This window comes from Coturnix japonica, chromosome 1, assembly GCF_054131305.1.
Source record: "Coturnix japonica strain WE chromosome 1, WE-NBRP24, whole genome shotgun sequence".
Lineage (NCBI taxonomy): Eukaryota > Metazoa > Chordata > Aves > Galliformes > Phasianidae > Coturnix > Coturnix japonica.
The window spans coordinates 47,044,560-47,062,464 of NC_140663.1; the positions used below are offsets into that span (position 1 = coordinate 47,044,560).

Genomic DNA, 17,905 nt, shown 5'->3' on the forward strand with positions numbered 1-17,905 from the left:
GCACATTGAAGCTTGTTAGGCTTGGAAACTACTGTTGATACATTGTCAAAGCATCTGATTTAACAGTGGAAGGTTGATAACTGCTGAAAGATGGCTTTCCATCTGCTTGTAAACCTAGTTAACAAGTGTTTTCCCGTGGCTGTATTTCCTTACTGGGCTTATGATGATGCCATGCCAAAGACCATGTCAGTGTTGAAAGTCTCTCCTAAGTCCTGAACCTTTATGACTTTGGCACAGTTGAAATGAAGATGAGGCACACAGCACTGTCAGAGAGGAAGTAGCAGAACATTTAAAAAGTAAAGCTGACATTTTCCCTTTAATTGCATTAAAAAACAGTTCCTTTTTTTTGTTACAGTTAAGTCCAATTCTGTTTTTACTAAATATTGCTTAGAAATACTGTCAGAATAACATTTGTTGTTTGCATTTTATAATTGCCTGATGACACTGAATCTTGGGTAACAGCAGTTGTGAACTTTCTAGCTATTTCCTCGCTCTCTATGAGGTTGCTAGGAAATGTGGTGTTGTTGCAAGTTCCTTTTGTCTTCAGAATAAAAATCTACAGTGATGGCAATTGGGGCCTACAGGGAAAAGCTCTGAAAGTCAATTTTGTAAGTGTAAATGTATTTATAAACAGAATTGCGTGATCTTTGTGTCAGGGTGACATTTACAACTCTTTCTATTGTAGTTACAGAAGTTGGCTGGCTTATTTTTTTACAAAGTCTAGTATTTGCGCACTGGTTTTACATTTGACATTCTAACCTTCAGTTATCTGGATTTGCTGACCCTATCAGAAACTTGTTTACCATGTTTTACTGTAATGGTCTGATATTTTCTTTTATGCAAGAACATATGATGTAATTTGCTAGTTAGTTCTAGGTACTGAAAAACATGCCTAGCTTTTCCATGTTTTGATCTTACAAACAAATTTTGTATGTGTATGTAAATAAGCATGTAAAAAGAGAGTGCGTATCTATATGTACGCACACACGGAAGTGTAGTTGTTGTTTTTAAAGGAAGACCATTTCTGTATAATCATTTTGATGCTATTGAATCATAGTATTGTCAAGTGACTTGGGTTGGAAGAAATGCTTATCCAGTTCCAGCCCCCTGCTGCAGGAAGGGCTGCCAACCCTCAACCAGTTCAGGCTACCCCAGGCCCCACCCCACCTGGGCTTGGATGCCTCCAGGGATGGGGCACCACAGCTTCTCTGGGTAGCTGTTCAAGGGCCTCACTGCCCTCTGAGTAAAGAATTTCCTTCTAACATCTGACCTCAATCTCCACTTTTGTTTAAAGCCAGTCCACCTTGTCCTATTGCTATCTGCCCATGTAAAAAGTCAGTTGAACATACATTGTTCTCCCTAGCATGCTTGAAATGAAGCCAAGCAATGTCTTTTAGAATACCAGAAACATCTTTTGAAGCAAAGCTGTTGGCAGTCAGTTACCTCTTCCTTTCTTCAGTTCTTAGATTCAGAGATAGGAATAATTCTGTATGATTTGAATTGTATATACTTGTAGAAGGTCCCACTAATGTGTTTGTTTTTGTTGCTTTATGTGTCCATATGTTGCCATAATGGAATTTTCTTCTTGTTTTGGAGATTTACATGGACTTCATAGTTTAGAAAATTTAGATACAGGAGGAGAGCATTTTTCTGCATTAAGGTGTGTATTGATGTTAAGTGGCATTTGTTTCAAAATTTGTTTCTTATTGCATTTTATATGTTTTGCTTCATAGTCTGCTTTCTTCCATCAACATGGATGCACAACAAATGACACCAATGCAAAGTATAACAGTCGAGCTGCTCAGCTTTACAAGGAGAAGATTAAATCTCTTGCAACACAAGCAACAAGAAAGCATGGTACTGATGTAAGTCAAGTGTGCCCTCATTTAGATTTCTGAAACACTTCCCACTCCTTAACCACCACCTTAAATTTCTAATTAGCAATGTGGAAGATGATTGTTTTGGAAGTACTGCTACATATTGTCATGAAAGGGCAAGAAGTGGAGTAGGTTATTTGCAGCAGATATTGAGGGTAGAGCTCAACCCAATAATTCAGAATCACTTCTGGATTACTCAAAATGTTAATTGTATCATTTACAGTAACTTAGAAGAATTGCAGGTGGAAACTTCAGGTATTCTTCCAAATGGGTATTACTTTGTTTCACAGATGTACTGCAAAATTGTATTTGTGCTATTGTGCAATAAATATGCCAGCTCTTCTCCACGAATTACGATTAGCTTTGCCTTTCTGGAGCTGAATTATTACTTAGAAGTACAGAATTGTAAAAACATAGAAGCGCCAATAGCTATCTATAAAATAGTTGTGATTTTAGCAGGGTTTTGGCTTGAATAGGTAAATTTTGTATGAAAATGGTACTTGAAAAATTCTCAAATGACATGCTTTGAGCATGCTGTTCTGTTAGAAGTGCTGATGCAGTTCAGTCATGCTGTCAGAGCCTTGAAATTACATTGCTTACAGGAAGAAGTCGTTAGTGAACTGTGCAGTGTACGAGATTGCTGAGGTGTTAAGTAAGTTTGACACAATTCTGTTTTGCGTACACAGAATGAATGCTTTGATGGTTTAATTCAGTGTGTTCAAGTCCATGACTTGACTTCATTTGAAGTTGATCAGATGAGTGGGAATTAGAAAAAAAGCACAATATGCTTTTCTTGCTTTTTTTCTTTCTTTCAGTCTGTACATAATGCAGCATGAAATTTAGTGAGTTATAATAACCCTATGTAACGATATTACATTTAACATGATTCACATCACTGATTTCAGAGAATTCTTTTACTTTAGATATAAAACAAGTAAGCTTAATATACTATTTGCATTTAAATAGGCATCCAGTTCCCCAAATGACACTTGAAAGAACTGTGTTAACCTTCGATTACCGAATTTTTGGATGAAATCTGTATTAATAGTTTATTTCTTACATAAAAAAAATAGTAAATATATTTCTGAATATACTACAGGCTTAAGTGATGATGTGCTGTCTGTGTTGTTGAAGTGTGTCATTCAGTAATTAGTGTTTGTACCAGTCACATTAAAAGAAATTCATTTGCTGGTTCAATTGGTTATTCAGTAATGAGGTAATCTTGTTGCATATTTCGTAACCTTTTTGGAAGTGGTCCTTATTTTCAGTACAATGTCTTTTGCATGTATTAGAAAGAACCTTCTAAACTTGGAATGTAGATCACAAGTTCAGGTATTGTCTTGCAGGGTTCCAAGAATGACCTGAAGCACTTAGGGCTCTGCGGCCTATCCTGAGAACTCTTAGCATCTCGCAAAAGCTTTCTGTAGGTGTAGTAGAGGTTTTGGAACTCTTAGACCAAGTGGGACAATTCATCGAAGTACCAAACCATGGTATTTTCTTAGTGTTTGGTTTTTTTGTTCTTATATGAGAATATGAAAAAACTTTAGGATCAAGTTCTAGTGATATCAAATATTAATAATATCACTGCAGCAGAGCTTATACCGAGTATTTTGTTAGGTAGGAAATGGTTACTGGGAAGGAAGATACCACAGACATGGAATCAAGACAAGGAATGTCATATACTCCAATAAATTTGTAAGGATGAAGTACTTAGGAAAAGAAAATCACTGAATTTTTAACCTGATTTAAAAAAAAGAAAAGGTAGTTTTAAGATAAGTGCACTTATACCTTAATACCTTAATGCAACTGTCCTGTAAAATTAATAATCTCCTCCTTCACCTTGATCCTCTTTCTAAACACTTGTAGCTGTGGACAGATGGATGCGGAATGCCACCTGCATCACCTCAGCACAAGGAAGAGGACTTTTTTGCATCCCATGCTTCTTCCAAGGTATAGGTTGATTCTACTTTGCTTTCTAAATGTATTAGGATAACTGTGTGTTCTGTTGCAAGGATTAAGACCCTGAAAGAAAATCTTAAACAGTAGGTTGTTGAGCTAAACTCATTTATCTTCTCATCCTTCAGTGGGTCTTGGAGTTATTCCTGAATATGAATGACTTTCTGTGATGATAATTCAGAATTACCTAAATAATAACTAAATGTGGAGCAAAACCATTTTTCTTAGGCACGCAATTCCACTTGGACTCATGACTGAGCCATTTGATGTGAGAGTGCCCTGGTTTAAATTTACTAAGTGAAAACTTCAGTTTATAATCAGTATAGTGTTCCTAAAACATTGGCTAAGCAGGTACTTTATTCCTTCCTGCAGAATTACATCTTCTTTGAAAAAAAAAATCAGAGTAACTTTCTGCAGGCTATTGCTACTGTTGGTTTTTATGTGTCTGATCTTACCTCTGCTCTGCTTTCCCAGTGCCTTTTGGTGGTAGATGCTGTCTGTGTTTTGAGAGAACAATGTTTCAGAGACTCTCTGGAGTCTGATATTTGAAAAATACCCATGAAAGCAATTGTGATCTTCTGATAATTAAGTAACTGCTACACTTAGTATTCCTAAATATTGCAACAATATTGAATGTTGTGGCAGTAGTATTTTCTAGTATGTTTGCTGTTTGTGAGCACCTAAAACTTTTTGTTATAAACTAGGATTTTCACCAGAAGGTGGACTGTTCTGAGAGTAGAAAAATAACTGGAGTATTTCTGTTTCCAAAAGGAACGTGGAATAACACTTGCAAGAACATAGGAAATATATGAACTGAAGCAAATGAGGGAGAAGGAGGGTTAAGCAGAGAAATGTTGTAAATATTTTTAGGCTAAGGACAAGAAGTAGGAACTTGATACAAACCCTCTTGAGAGGCTTTGTGGGTCAGGTGCAGTCAATTTTCAGAGAAGAATTTTTGGATAGCTGAAAATATAGATCAGAGGCAATTAGTCTGTGTGCCTCAGGGCAACAGATTCCTTGTGTGTGGTATTTTGAGAGGGAGATGTCAGGAAGCTTTGAGGTTTTAAGGAAGAGCAAGCATGAACTGGCACAGGGCTTGTAGGGGAAAAAGAAAGGTAATATTAAGCAGGTATTATTACAACCAGGCCTCAGGCTTGCCTGGTGAGAAGGATGTGCCTGAGCAAAGTGGAAAGACTCATCAAAGACTTTGGAATACTGCCAAAGTACTGTCAAAAAGTAAATGTTAGAAAATGAGAAGTATGAGACCTTAGTGTGAGGAGAAGGGTTGTTTATTATATGTAAATAGATGATTCAGGTCTCGTGTTCTGTATAAATGTTAAGAGTAAAAAATAATTACAAGTGAAAAGCCAGCATACAGTGAAGAAATCTAAAACATAATTAAAATGCACATTGTTGTTTTGCTGAGTGATCATTGAAATTTCCTGAAAGGTGAATATGGATGCTCAGCAGTGCTTTGAATACAGCTCACTTTTTAATAAAGATAGGCATTTCTTTTAATAGGTTTTAAAACTAGAAGCTGTTGTAAGACTTCCGTATTAACTCATCAGTGGTTTTTGAGTACAGTGCTCATATTTATTTGATGGTTTCCATTTCGTGTGCACTTCTGATTTTTATTTATTTATTTATTTTAAATTCAATATGAAGAATACAGAATGGGTATCATCAGAACCAGAACCAGTTCCTCTACAACAGAAAGCTTCAGAAAACATCCCAGAAAGCTATGAAGGTATGACCGGTTCTTAGTTAAGAAAAAACTTCGTGTGTTTTCTGATGGTTTCTTTGTTTAGGTTCTCTTTACCCTCCTTCGGTGGTTAAATAGTCTAACCTTGCTAGTAACTTTGGAATTTTGTGAAGGAATTGTAGAAGGGTTGTACTAGAATGTGTGGTGTTGCATGTTCCTTTAATAATGTTTAGTAGAAATCCAACTTAAAGTCTGGTTCAGAAGATTTCAGATGAATCTTTGGGTGCTTGTTAGTAAATGGTAAAGCTGTAACAGAAATAACACCTTAGGGTATCTGAATCAAGCAGTAGTCTGAGGACTGTGAGCTGTGTTTTAGTGTTTAAACATTCTAATGAGCCTTCTGGTATTCTTAGCTTTGCTATACGTTATATTTTCAGGTGGACCAGAACATGGACCAAGTGTTGATTGCCTTAGTACGTCACCAAAAGCCACAATAGGTAATGAGTATACGCAGAAGACAGCAAACAATAGAGAGTGCCTCTGTGTGGTTTTTTACTCAGAATGTGTGACTGGGAAGGGACGTGAAAGTCCTACTTCAGTATTCTGTGTGTGAGTTAGTTTGAAACATCAGAATCTGTTTGTCACAGAGTTATTTAGATCAATCTCTCTCTGTGACAGTAGGGCAGTAGGCCCGTGGGCCCCCTGGCCCTAAAAAATGGGAAGGGAAATGGGAGCTGGGCTCAAAGAAACAGACAGAGCAGTGGCAATGATCTAAGGAGGAAAACTTATTTTACTAACTATGATATCGGAATGCAAGATAACACAATATAATACAATCTAATTGAAATTGAGGCTAATAAATAAGAGAGAGAGAGTTTTCTGAAGACTGAGAAGCATACTTTGAAATGGAAGGCTCATGGCTTGGAAGCACACCCACAGCTGCTGCCAGGCAGTGAGAGAGAGAGAGAGAGAGAGAGAGAGAGAGAGAGAGAGAGCGCGTCACTTCTATCTCTGGCGGTGAGGTTTTCTGGGACGTGGAGTTCTTCTCTGTGTTCCACATGGTGTTATGGCGTGGAATGCATGCCACGGCATCATACAAAATTACAAAACCATGGCACTGTTTTACAGCTTCTTCTCTTAAACTGTGTGTATTGAGATGAAGAAGTCAGTTTTAGTCAATTGTGTTCTGGTTTTGTCTGTGTTATCCTAGCTGTCTCAGTGAGTTTAAATGCTACAGATACTGCACCTAATAAGGGTGACCAACAATGCTTTACATTTGTTAGCCTTCTGCATCTATACACAAGTGGAGCGCTGTGCTGTGAACAATGGCCTGCTTTTTATTTTATTTATTTATTTAAGCAAGAACTTTATGTAAAGTAAGACTACATGTTGTAGGTCCTTCTGTCTATCTAGATGTAGATTTGCTTCCTTTTCAGTAAACGAAACATAAAATTAGGCAGGAAAAGTCTTGTGTTTGTAATGCAAGATCTTCAGTGTCTAGAATCTAAATTTGCTTAACAGTGCGGAATATATCTTTGTGTATGTTAAGAAGCTGAAGAAAACAGAATAGAATTAAATACATAGGTGGTGTATCATTTTGAGGAACATCCTGCAGGAGCAGGAGTATTGATTTTTCAGCAGCACAGTGTTAGTAAAGAAGTGTAGCTTGGTCTTGCTTAGTGCTTCAAGATGATATGATCTTTGTTGTTTTTGTGTTCACTATTTTTTAAATAAGATGGAGGCTAAAGACTAGGAACCTCTGCTACCTATTTTTTTCTAATTTTTTTTTTTTATCTATAACACAGATTTTCACAAAACAAGTGCTTTTCTTAATTTCTTTGGACAAGGCAAGTTCTGTCTTACACACAGAATCTCTGTTCTGTGTATTCTTGTTCAGTCTATTTCCAACTAAATTCCAGCTCTAAAGAGTTTTCCTATATGTATGAGCATTTAGTAGGAGTTGTTTGAAAACTGTAGTTAATTCAACTGTGACCTCATTAAAATACCAGGATCAGGAGCTGAGTCAGGCTTTGTGAAGAGCAGGATGTAAACTCATTTATTTTATGTGTTTCAAAGTTGAATACAAAGCATTAAGGCTGGAACTTTCAAACTTCACATGTAAATTTAGACTCCTAATAGTGTATTTAGGCTATTAAGCAAAACTGTTCAGTTCAGTGGCAGAGTGTGTTGTCACTTCTAGTGATGTTTGTGGTTTTGTTGGTACATTTATGATACTGATTTATTTCATCTTTATCACTGGTTGTTTTAAATGTAGGTAGTGCCTTTCTGTCTAGTAAAAATTTGTCCCAGAAGTGGTTTGGGATCAGGTAAACCTTCAGTGTGATTCAGAATGGCAAGTCTGTGAACTAATAGGCAGGAGGTGCCATATCTTCAATCAGAGGCTCTTTTTTCATGTTTTCTTGGTAATAGTTACCCCTCTGTTCACCGTAATCAGTTTAGTTTCTGAATCTCTTCATGAATAAACTATAATACTTGGACAGTAAATTCAAAAACATGTTTTGAGGCTGAAATTGTAGAAATTAACTTTTGCAGCTCTGATATTAATGCAAGTGTAATGTAATGTACATTTCATCTTTGCAGAGAACACCACCTTTATAAAAAAGAAGCCAAATCAAGTTAAGAAAGGGGTAAGTCAATAGAATTAACATTTTCTTTTTCCCTCTGTATTACTGATCTATGGAAACAGTAAGTTACAATTTGGAAATGTATTATGTGAGTTAATACTAAACAGTACCTACATTGGTAACAACTTAAAACTAAAATGCAATAGAGAACCTGTTCTACGTCAAAACAACTAATGATCCATTTCAAAATGAATAGGTCCCTTCCAACTCAAATGAGTTTATGATTGCTAAGATTTGTCTCCCAGATTACTGGTGTTCTGTAGCAGAGTACTTAAGATGCGTGGGTTGTTATCTGATTTCAGATAAATTCTGAGTGTGTTTGCATATTTGCAGCTTACTGCACTGTCTAGACTTTCACACCTGTCTTTTAAAAGATGAGTAAAATAAAAATGTCAAAGCCTTTATTGATACATAGGCTTCATTCACAACCATTGTGCCTGCAGCTTCATCCCTTAACCTTTATGTGCCCTGTAAACTTTCTTCTTTCTTGTCAGATATTTTAACTCTGTGTTGTTAGACTTCTTTAGTTTTGCAGCCATGCTACTTGACATTTGAGTTCTTTTTGTAACAAATCGTGAAAACAGAGGCATTTGCAGCACCCCTTTTAAGTGGCTAAATAAGCACATATGGATTAATCTGGCAATATAAGGTGAACTTGAGACACTGAGGCTTTTATTTGTGTAGTAGCTCTCTTCGAACACTGCACCGCAGTATGGCACTTTGTTGGGTGTATAGATAAGTTGCAGCTGACTGACTAGTTTGAAACATAGTATTCGTTGCTCCCACTAGAGGACTTTAGTATGCAAGAGGAGTTTCATATTTATTCCAAATGGCTGATGCAGCAATGTTCTCTTATAGTTAAAAGAACATAATTGAGTTCACAGGTGCACGTGTGTTGTCAGGGCCTAGAATTGTACAATTCTGTGTGTACGTAAGCCAGAGCTCTTAGTTGAAAACTTCATCGTGGTAACAAGTTAAGCTAGGTATGCTGGGAGAATTAATATTGATGTAGTATTGCAGATGGAAAATTGAACTCTCAGGAGACTGAGAGCAGCAGTTTTAGTGTTTTGCATTTTCTGAATCTACTTCATTTTGTCTGTTCATATTGGTAGTAGTCAGTGTTTTTTTATAATAATTTATATTCATGTTGAAGTAATGAGCTAGAAATAGATTTATTTTAAAAGAAGCATTGCTAAACTGTGACCTCTTAAACTGACATGTTTATCCTTTAAAAAAAAAAGTCAACTTGCTGTGCTTTGTTATATGCAAATACTAATTGTGCATTTATGCATTTTGCATACACTTATAGACAAAATGTGTGTATTCCTATCTTATGCTAAATGGTCAAATGCCTATGTACGTGTTTATTAAAAATATGAATAAATCAGCCCTTAGTACTAAGGTAATGCACTGGCCAGTGAGTTCTATTTCAAAAAATCTTACCCACTTCTATGACTTCTGTAATTATTAATTAAGTGAATGAGCATCAAATGGTTCAATTGCAACAAAATATGTAATTTTTATGTAGCATAATCATTATTGACGTTGTGTACTATACTCCCTGCAGAGTATAGTATTTGCTGTTGCTTTCAAAATGGATTCTTCAGTATTTTCTCAGTTGTAATCTTGCATTTTTATTTTTATTTTTTAAATCAATCAAGCTTGGTGCCAAAAAAGGTGGTTTGGGGGCCCAAAAGGTCAGCAGCCAAAGCTTCAGTGAGATTGAAAAACAAGCACAAGCTGTAGATAAAATGAAGGAACAAGAGGATCTTCATGGCAGTAAGAAAATAGAGATGGAAGAGCCACTGTAAGTATGAGTTGCATATACAACAGTAAAGCACAATGCCTGATTTCTTGTTAATGAATTAACTCTTAGCATTTTAAATGGTACCAAAGGACTACATTTGCAAATAGAACTTCAGTTCTTGATTTAATAAAAATCCCCAAATGTGGATGGGGTGTGTCAAAAAGTAATTGTTCCGTTTTCCCGTGTTACCAGAGGAGACTCTCACCTTTTGAACTGTCTTTGTTCGGTACTAGTTACGTAATTCATTTTGGTTTGATGTAACAAACTGTATAAACATTGTAACAGACTCGCTGATTGCTTAGGAATCATACAGGTACTCTGTATTGTATATGTATGTATTGGGTAAGAGTTTCTCCCTTGAAAGCAGAAGGTTGATTAAGTTAAGCTAGAATTGCCTGCTTATGTTTCAGCTGTTTTATACAGAAGCTACCTTCACTTTCATAAAAACTTGTTTTGCGTCAGAGGCCCCAGCTCAGTAAATAGGCTGCAACTCTTTATTCTTAGCATTACATCTTAAAGATCTAAGATGCTTCATTTTAATAAACTATTGAGAAATTTTCTGAGTATATTTGCAATTAGAAAATTAGAAGATCACTTGGAATTCATGATACCAAGCTCTTTAGCCTGCAGTCTACTTCATGGTATTTCTGCATGCTTGTTACATGACCTCCACAGAAACTCATGTTTTGTGTGCAACAAAAGTATTAATCAGAAGGGGATTGCTTGTTTTTTCCAAGTATTCTTACCACAAAAGTCACATTCCTCATTGATTGCAAAAAATTAACAATAAACTGAATTGGAGAAACATGCTGCTAAATAAAAAAGAAAAATGATTGTTCGTTATTATTTGTGCTCTCTAATGATAATATCTTTAATGATATTTTTCAGTTTGGAAGAAATTCACAGTAGTGATCCTGTCTCTGTGTCAGAAACATTTGTCAGTACCTGATATTTGTAGGTCCACTGCAAATTTTCTGGAGTAGCTAGGACCCTCCAAAAAGGTCTGTAAATGCAAGGGATGCCCATTGACCCGGGCTTATGTATCAGGTCTCAGTAGAGGCAAGGTAACATTCACTACAGGTTAACTTTCTGGGTTTTTAACTGTAGATGGCAGTCTATATCAAAATTAAAGAAGAATGAACGCTTTTTAGGTTGTGTGTGCCTCCAGCTAATTTGTGTGGTTTTAGTTTTAAAATCTAGAGTAATGAGCTTGAGTAAATTAATTAGTTGTGACTTTGTTATGTGCTTGGAAATTATGCTTTTGGTTCTTCCTTTTTAGAAAGAGACCTAATATTTGAAACTTGAAAAGTAATTTTATAGCTGGTACACAGTTTCTTCATTTTCTGCTGTGCAGTGATGATATAATACACTGCTGGTGTTACTATAAAACTAATAGGTATAGTGATGATTTTAATCTTCAGAAAATAGGAAATGTTTTTATGTTCATTAAATAGATTTCATGAAACAGATTGCTATCTTTTTACTTAAGTAAAGTGCTGGGTAGATTTCTTTCAGGAGCAGTTTTAAGTTGAACTTCAGAAAATGTTTTCCATTTCCTCTATAATGGTTGGTTCTAAAGAGTAAGAATTATCAAAGGCTTCCCTAGATATATTCTGTATTTTGATGATAAGATCTTCTGATTTTACTGATTTCAAAAATCATTCAACAGATGACTGACATTTATTGTTGTCAGCACCTGGATATAAGACATAATATATTTTAGTTCTCAATTAAAGCCTGATGAAGTACCAAGCAAGTACCTTCTTTCCCAAGGGGAGTAGTTGAGTCACCATCCCTGGATGTGTTTAAGAGCTGTTTGGATGTGGCGCTCAGAGATATGGTTTAGCAGAGGGTTGTTAGAGTTAGGGTGCTATGGTTAGGCTGCAGCTGGACTTGATGATCTTTGAGGTCCTTTCCAACCTGAGTAATTCTGTGATTCTATGAAAGGATATCCAGTCATCACAAGTTCAGGTATGCAACCTCTATCTTGCACTGTCCAGTAAGATATGAGTTTTATTAGGGGCATCTTATACTTCTGTTTAAAGTTAAGTAATGACACATGGGGCCAGATGAAGAGTAAGACCAGAGGAATCCATTTCAGTAATCAAATGGCTTTGCTTTTCATTTCTGCTTCTGTACAAAGTGGATGGAAAGTTACAAGGAAAATGTATTGTTTTCAGACTTCCTGTTACAAGCAGATGGGAAATATCTACAAGTAGCGTCTAATTCCCATTTATTTGTCTTACGATAGCGTTCACTTGTACTTTATGACAGACGCATGAATTAGATATTGTTGTGTTCCTCATTAAAATTACTCTTTGTATCCCCTTCAAACTAACAAATTAAATTTAAGCAGTGTTCCTGCAGTTCTGTGATCATGATTAAAAATACTCTGCCTCCTACATTGAGACTGCTAGGAAATAATGAATACAGTTTTGAGGTTTAGAAAAGCCTGTGGCATCTCACAGCACTTACTGTATTTGAATTACAAGGATGTTTCAGGTGACAAAATATGTTGTTTGCCATGAAGTAAAAAAGTACTGGATGCTCCAGAGTTTCCATACTAGAGAATATATTTGATGTTCCAGTTATAAAGATTCTCTTCCCCCCATTGAGTGGGGTTTTTTTGTTTGTTTGTTTGTTTGTTTTTTTGACAATAGAGAATAACAGCATTAATAGACAGGAAATGTAGTCCACCTCTACTAAAAGTTCCTCAGGTATATATAGCAGGTGTTAAAACCATTAGGAGCATGTAGGAAGATATAGCAGGGCCAAGGAGTGCACTTATGGGAACACATTACTAGTGTTGTATTGTGGTTTCTGTAATATATCAGATTTGGGTAATTTTGGTAATTATTTGGTAGCAGGTACAACTCGGACAGTGCTTGACTTGATGGTAGAGCAAAACTGTACCCTGAGCTGTAACAGTAGAATTTTTTACATGTGTTTTGAAGTAGAAAAAAAAAAAAAAAGCCAACAAAAAACCCAACTCTGTCTGTTCTAGACTAGAGTACCATTTAGACAGTATTCTTTACTACGTTTTTCCCATTCTTATAGTTGGAATGTGATCGTGTTAATTATGAATATTTTCATAAGCACAGAAAACAAGATACAGTTGTACAATATGCATTACTTGTTTTCTATCAAGTTTTCTTACTGTTTTAAAATGATTTTACAATAACATTTAACTGTATGGTTTTTTTCTAGTGTATCGTCTTTACGATTGGCCTACAGAGATCTTGATATTAAAACAAAAGAAGAAAAGTTAAATCTGTCTGGTAAGAAGAAGAATGAACTAGAGAGGCTTGGCATGGGATTTGGCAGCAACAGAAGGTATGTGAAGTTCTGTATGCTATGTTTAAGTGGACTGTAGTTTCATGCAAATATCCTTGATTTTACTTCCTAAATGAAAAAATATACTGAAGTGTTATGGAAATTTAATTTTCAAAGAATGGAGTATTTGTCAGAGAAGGGGATAGGAGTTATAGTTTTCCAAACAGATGCTCACTTAAGTTGTAGATTGCCTGTAGGATTTTTTCTGTATTTAGCTGCCTGTTATGAAGGTAGCTGGAATGTTTTTATAAACATTACAAACCTAACCATAGTCTACCCTCTACATGCCGAAACTCTGAAAAATCACATGGCTCTTTTACAGCTGTTGGAATGGTTTGTGTATTCAAAAGTCTTGTCACTACTTCAGAGAACTAGCTGAGCTTTCAAAGGCTTTATTTTTTTTAATTTCCTGTTTCTTCTTAAATGTTTGTAGAGTTTTTGCAAATACAGCAGGCTTCAGAAACTATAGAAAGGCTTATGTTGTTTGTTTATTTATTTTAGGATGTGGGTTTTGTCATCTTTTCACATATATTTATTTATTTTTTCCTGTCCCCAGTGGCATTTCCCACTCTGTTATCTCAGATATGCAAACAATAGAACAGGAAACACCAACAATTGCAAAACCGAAGAAAAAGTACATAGATGATGTAGAAGACTCCTATTTCTCTTCTAGTTCAAGGTAATTTATTGACTTTATGTTTTGGGTGGGAGCGGAAGTGTATGCAGGTTATGTATTTCACTGTATGCTGTATATTTGAAACAAGGCAAAAACAGAAGGTTTAAGTGGAAGGTTAACTGAGAAGGTTTAAGTGGAAGGTAACTGAGAAGGTTTAAGCACAGATATACACACCTGTTATGTTTTGAGGGCACATCCAAATAAAAAGTTGTAAAATAGGCGATCTTCTCTCAATAATACAAATGTATTTAGAATCAGAATGGTTTGGATTAGAAGGGATCTTAGAGACAATCGAGTTCTGACCTCCACTGCCTCACTGTGTTCACATCCACTGACCAGTCTCCATAGATGTTCACCAAGTATTGATGAATGTCAGTGGGTGCCATTTTTTTCCGCATAAAAGAATTTAGTAACAGACCATTGCCTCATACCCACTTTTATGTCAGATGCCGTTTTATCAGACAGCTCCTCTGCTGCCATCAGAACAGCAACAAAATTTAATGGATTATTGGTGGGAAGGTTCAGCCTCTACTGTCTTACCACTAACAGCTGCCACTTCTGATATCATGAACCAAATTCATAAAAGAGGAAGCGTTACTTTCAGAGAAGCCCTTGTGTATATATAATCTGTTTCATGCATATAAGTAACAAAACTTATTTTAATTTTTGATATTTTTATATTGAAACATATAAAAAAGAGCAACAAAAACATGAAACTAGTGAGATATTTTACCTTTTTGTAGGGAAACTCCATTCCATTTGAAAGTAATGGATAATGTATGCATGTTGACAGTGTTTAGTTAATGTATCAAAAAATCCATAAACTTACTTGCCATAATCTGAGTTAGCATTGCACTGTGCCCTCCTTGTGGCCTCATTTCAGCCCAGATAGGGTTAATTGCTCACTGATGTTCTGATGGTGCTGAGTGACAGTTGTGCAGTTGGGCCAGGCAGGCCACTCATTGCAGCAGAGCCACCACCACAATGGTGCAGGGCAGAGGGCAGCTACATAGTCAGCTGTGTTGGTCCACATACAGACCATGGATTGAATATACTTGATCTAACCTCCTTCTCATACTTAAAAAATATTCACCTTGTTTCATCGCTATCAGATTGCATAACAAGTCAGTCTCCCACCTATTCTTAAGTTCCCTTTATGTACTTGAAGGCCACAATGAAGCTTCCACAGAGCATTCTTTTACAATCTGAAAAAGCCCAGTGCCCTCAACCTGTCTTCATGAGAGAGGTGATCCAGCCCTCTGATCATCTTTGTGGCCTTCCTTTGGACCTGCTCCAGCGGGTCCATGTCTTTCTTTTGCTGGGAGCTCCAGATCTGGATGACCTTGTGAGGGCAGAACAACAGCCTCCCTCTTCCTGATGGCTTACCTCTCTTTTCATGCATCCCAGGATACAGTTGGCCTTTGGGGCTGCAGGTGCTTACTGCTGGCCAATGTCAAGCTGTTCATCTATTGTGCCCCCAAGTCCTTCTGTGCACGGCTCTCCTCAATGAGTTCTTCTTGTCGGTACAGCTATCTGGTGTGGCTCTGACCCAAGTGCAACAACTTGTGCTTTGCCTTGTGGAACCTCATTAGGTTAACATGGGCCCGTTTTTCAAGCCTGTCTAGATGTCTTTTATGGCATTCCTTCCTTCTGTTCTGCCAGCTGCACACCACTCAGCTTGGTGTCATCAGTGAACTTCCTGAGGATATATTTAGTCTCACTGTTTTTGTCATTGATAATGATGCTGAAAAGCACCACTTCCAACATGGACTCCTGGAGGGCACTACTCATTACTGGCCTCCACCTGGACTTATGAGCCACTGACAACAGCCCTCTGGCTGTGATCATCCCACCATTTCTTTATCCATCCAATTGGACAGCCTTCAAGTCCATATCTCTCCATCTTAATGATAAGGATGTAATGTGGGATGGTGTTTTGCACAAGTCCAGGTAGATGACATCAGTTGTTGTCCTTCTGTTGTCCACTGATGCCATTACTCTGTCATAAATGACCACCAGATGGGTCAGATGTGATCTGTCCTCAGTGAAGCAGAATTGGCTGTCTCTCAACACTGCTGTATTGTGTCGTTGCTGACAGCAGGCCCTGATCTGGACCCCGTCCGGGGAGAGAGGGACAAACACGGATGCTGTGGAGTCAGTTCTTGAATTTACTGTTGCGTCACAATGCATGTATAGTGATGTAGTGGTGTGATCTCTGTGTAAGAGCATCCCATACACCTGCCATGCTACCCCATGCATATACATCCCTATCCTTTCCCAGAGTTCCCTGTTGCGCAAGGCGCATTGTCATGGAGCACACGGCAAGTTGCTTCAGCTGCGTTCTCATTCTGTGGTTATGCTGTGTCAAAATGTTCCTCCGCTTCAGCAGTTACTGTTCAGTAGTTATTTGTGTAAATACTCAGCTCCATTCTTCAGTCGACCTTGTTTCTCAACAGTCTTGCATGTGCCATAAGGTAGGTTTCAGGAGGATCTGTTCTTACTCAGTTGTTTGTTCACCAATACCTTCAAGTTATTCTGTGTAGGACTGCTCTCTATTCACCCATTGCCCAGCCTTTATTCATGTCTGGGATTGCCCCAGTGCAGGATCTTATTCTTGGCCTTGTTGAATTTCTTGAAGCGTGCTTGGGCCCACATTTCAGGCCTTTTAGGATCCCTCTCCGTAGCATTCCTGCCCTTCAATGTAATAAAAAGAAGCTACTTTTTCTGAGAAGTAGTCTGAATTATGTGATATTTATGAGTTTTGTCTCACCAGTTGTCCAATCCTATCTAACTTTTATTTGTGAAGAATTGGTGCATAAGCTTTTATTGACCATACGCAGAATCTAGTTAATATTTGCTTGTTTTGTGGAACTTCAGTGTATCTTCTGTGCTCAGGTGAAAATTAAATATCACAAGCTGGCACAAAATTGACTGCTGTTGGAATCTTTTACCTATGAATGTGCCAAATGCAAAAAAAGTAAATCTCAATATATTGTGTGCTAGATGAATTACGTAGATATCTGCAGTCTCATAATACAAGACTTTGACTTTAAACATAAAATTAAGAAAATCTTAGACAAAGAAGTTTGGGTCAGAGCACAGATGCACTGCAAATTTTGCTGAGAAGGAGACAGTGAAGTGCCTGACATGCATTAATTGCATTCAGACAGCTGGACTGATAGAAACAGGTGGTCCTTTTAAGTGTGCCCCGGTGGCGCAGTGGTTAAAGACGCCGCCTTGCAACACTGGGGCCTGGGTTCGAATCCCCCCTGTGGCGCAAGTGGTAGAAGTGCCGCTCTGCTACACAGGGACTCGAATCCCGGGGGTTGGACTCGATGATCTCTAAGGTCCCTTCCAACCCGCACGAAACTATGAAACTATGAAACCTTTATTGAATTGTTGCCAAAGTAGCATGGAAAATGGTACCCAATTACTTGTAGGTAGGTAAATAGAAACTCAAAGGCTTTTATGCCATTTCTTTGTTGTGTAATCGCTAGCAGCACAATTGCAAATATGATTCCAAGAGAAATGGCAGCAGTCTTCTAAAATGAAGCATACATTATCTCAGTGCTCCTCTATTTATTTGTACCTTCAAAAGAACTGTTACTGCTCTCAAATTATTTATAAGTCTATTAGCAGAGGAATTATGAATTCTGGAAGAGGCTTTTTAATGTGTTTTGGATCAATAATTAGAAGGTAAATTGTGACCTAGCTGTTTTTTGACTCCTGTATGTATTGCAACAGTGGTAGAATCTAATTGGAGTTGATATATCAAATTTCTGATGCTTTCTCTAAAGAGAATGATTGTTGGACTTGGTAAGGTTTATAAGGGAGTTATCCTTTATTGCAAGCTGTGACTTTGAAATAGACGCAGAGTAACTTTACTGTCATCTCAGTATATAGCAAAAA

At 37.1% G+C, this 17,905-nt stretch overlaps 1 protein-coding gene across 7 annotated transcripts in view; it reads left to right on the top strand.

Moving 5' to 3' along the window:
• ARFGAP3 (ARF GTPase activating protein 3) overlaps nt 1-17,905 on the top strand; it is a 35,739-nt gene that overhangs the window by 5,784 nt on the left and 12,050 nt on the right. For 4 of the 7 annotated variants that reach the window (XM_015869719.3, XM_085518044.1, XM_015869692.3 and 1 more), the window contains exons 4-11: nt 1,734-1,865; nt 3,744-3,827; nt 5,499-5,580; nt 5,973-6,032; nt 8,137-8,183; nt 9,842-9,987; nt 13,195-13,320; nt 13,877-13,999. In XM_015869719.3, the coding sequence (XP_015725205.1) occupies nt 1,734-1,865; nt 3,744-3,827; nt 5,499-5,580; nt 5,973-6,032; nt 8,137-8,183; nt 9,842-9,987; nt 13,195-13,320; nt 13,877-13,999 (800 nt within the window). The remainder of the gene's footprint in view (nt 1-1,733; nt 1,866-3,743; nt 3,828-5,498; nt 5,581-5,972; nt 6,033-8,136; nt 8,184-9,841; nt 9,988-13,194; nt 13,321-13,876; nt 14,000-17,905) is intronic. The other 3 variants (XM_015869700.3, XM_085518034.1, XM_085518040.1) reach the window with 1 other exon arrangement.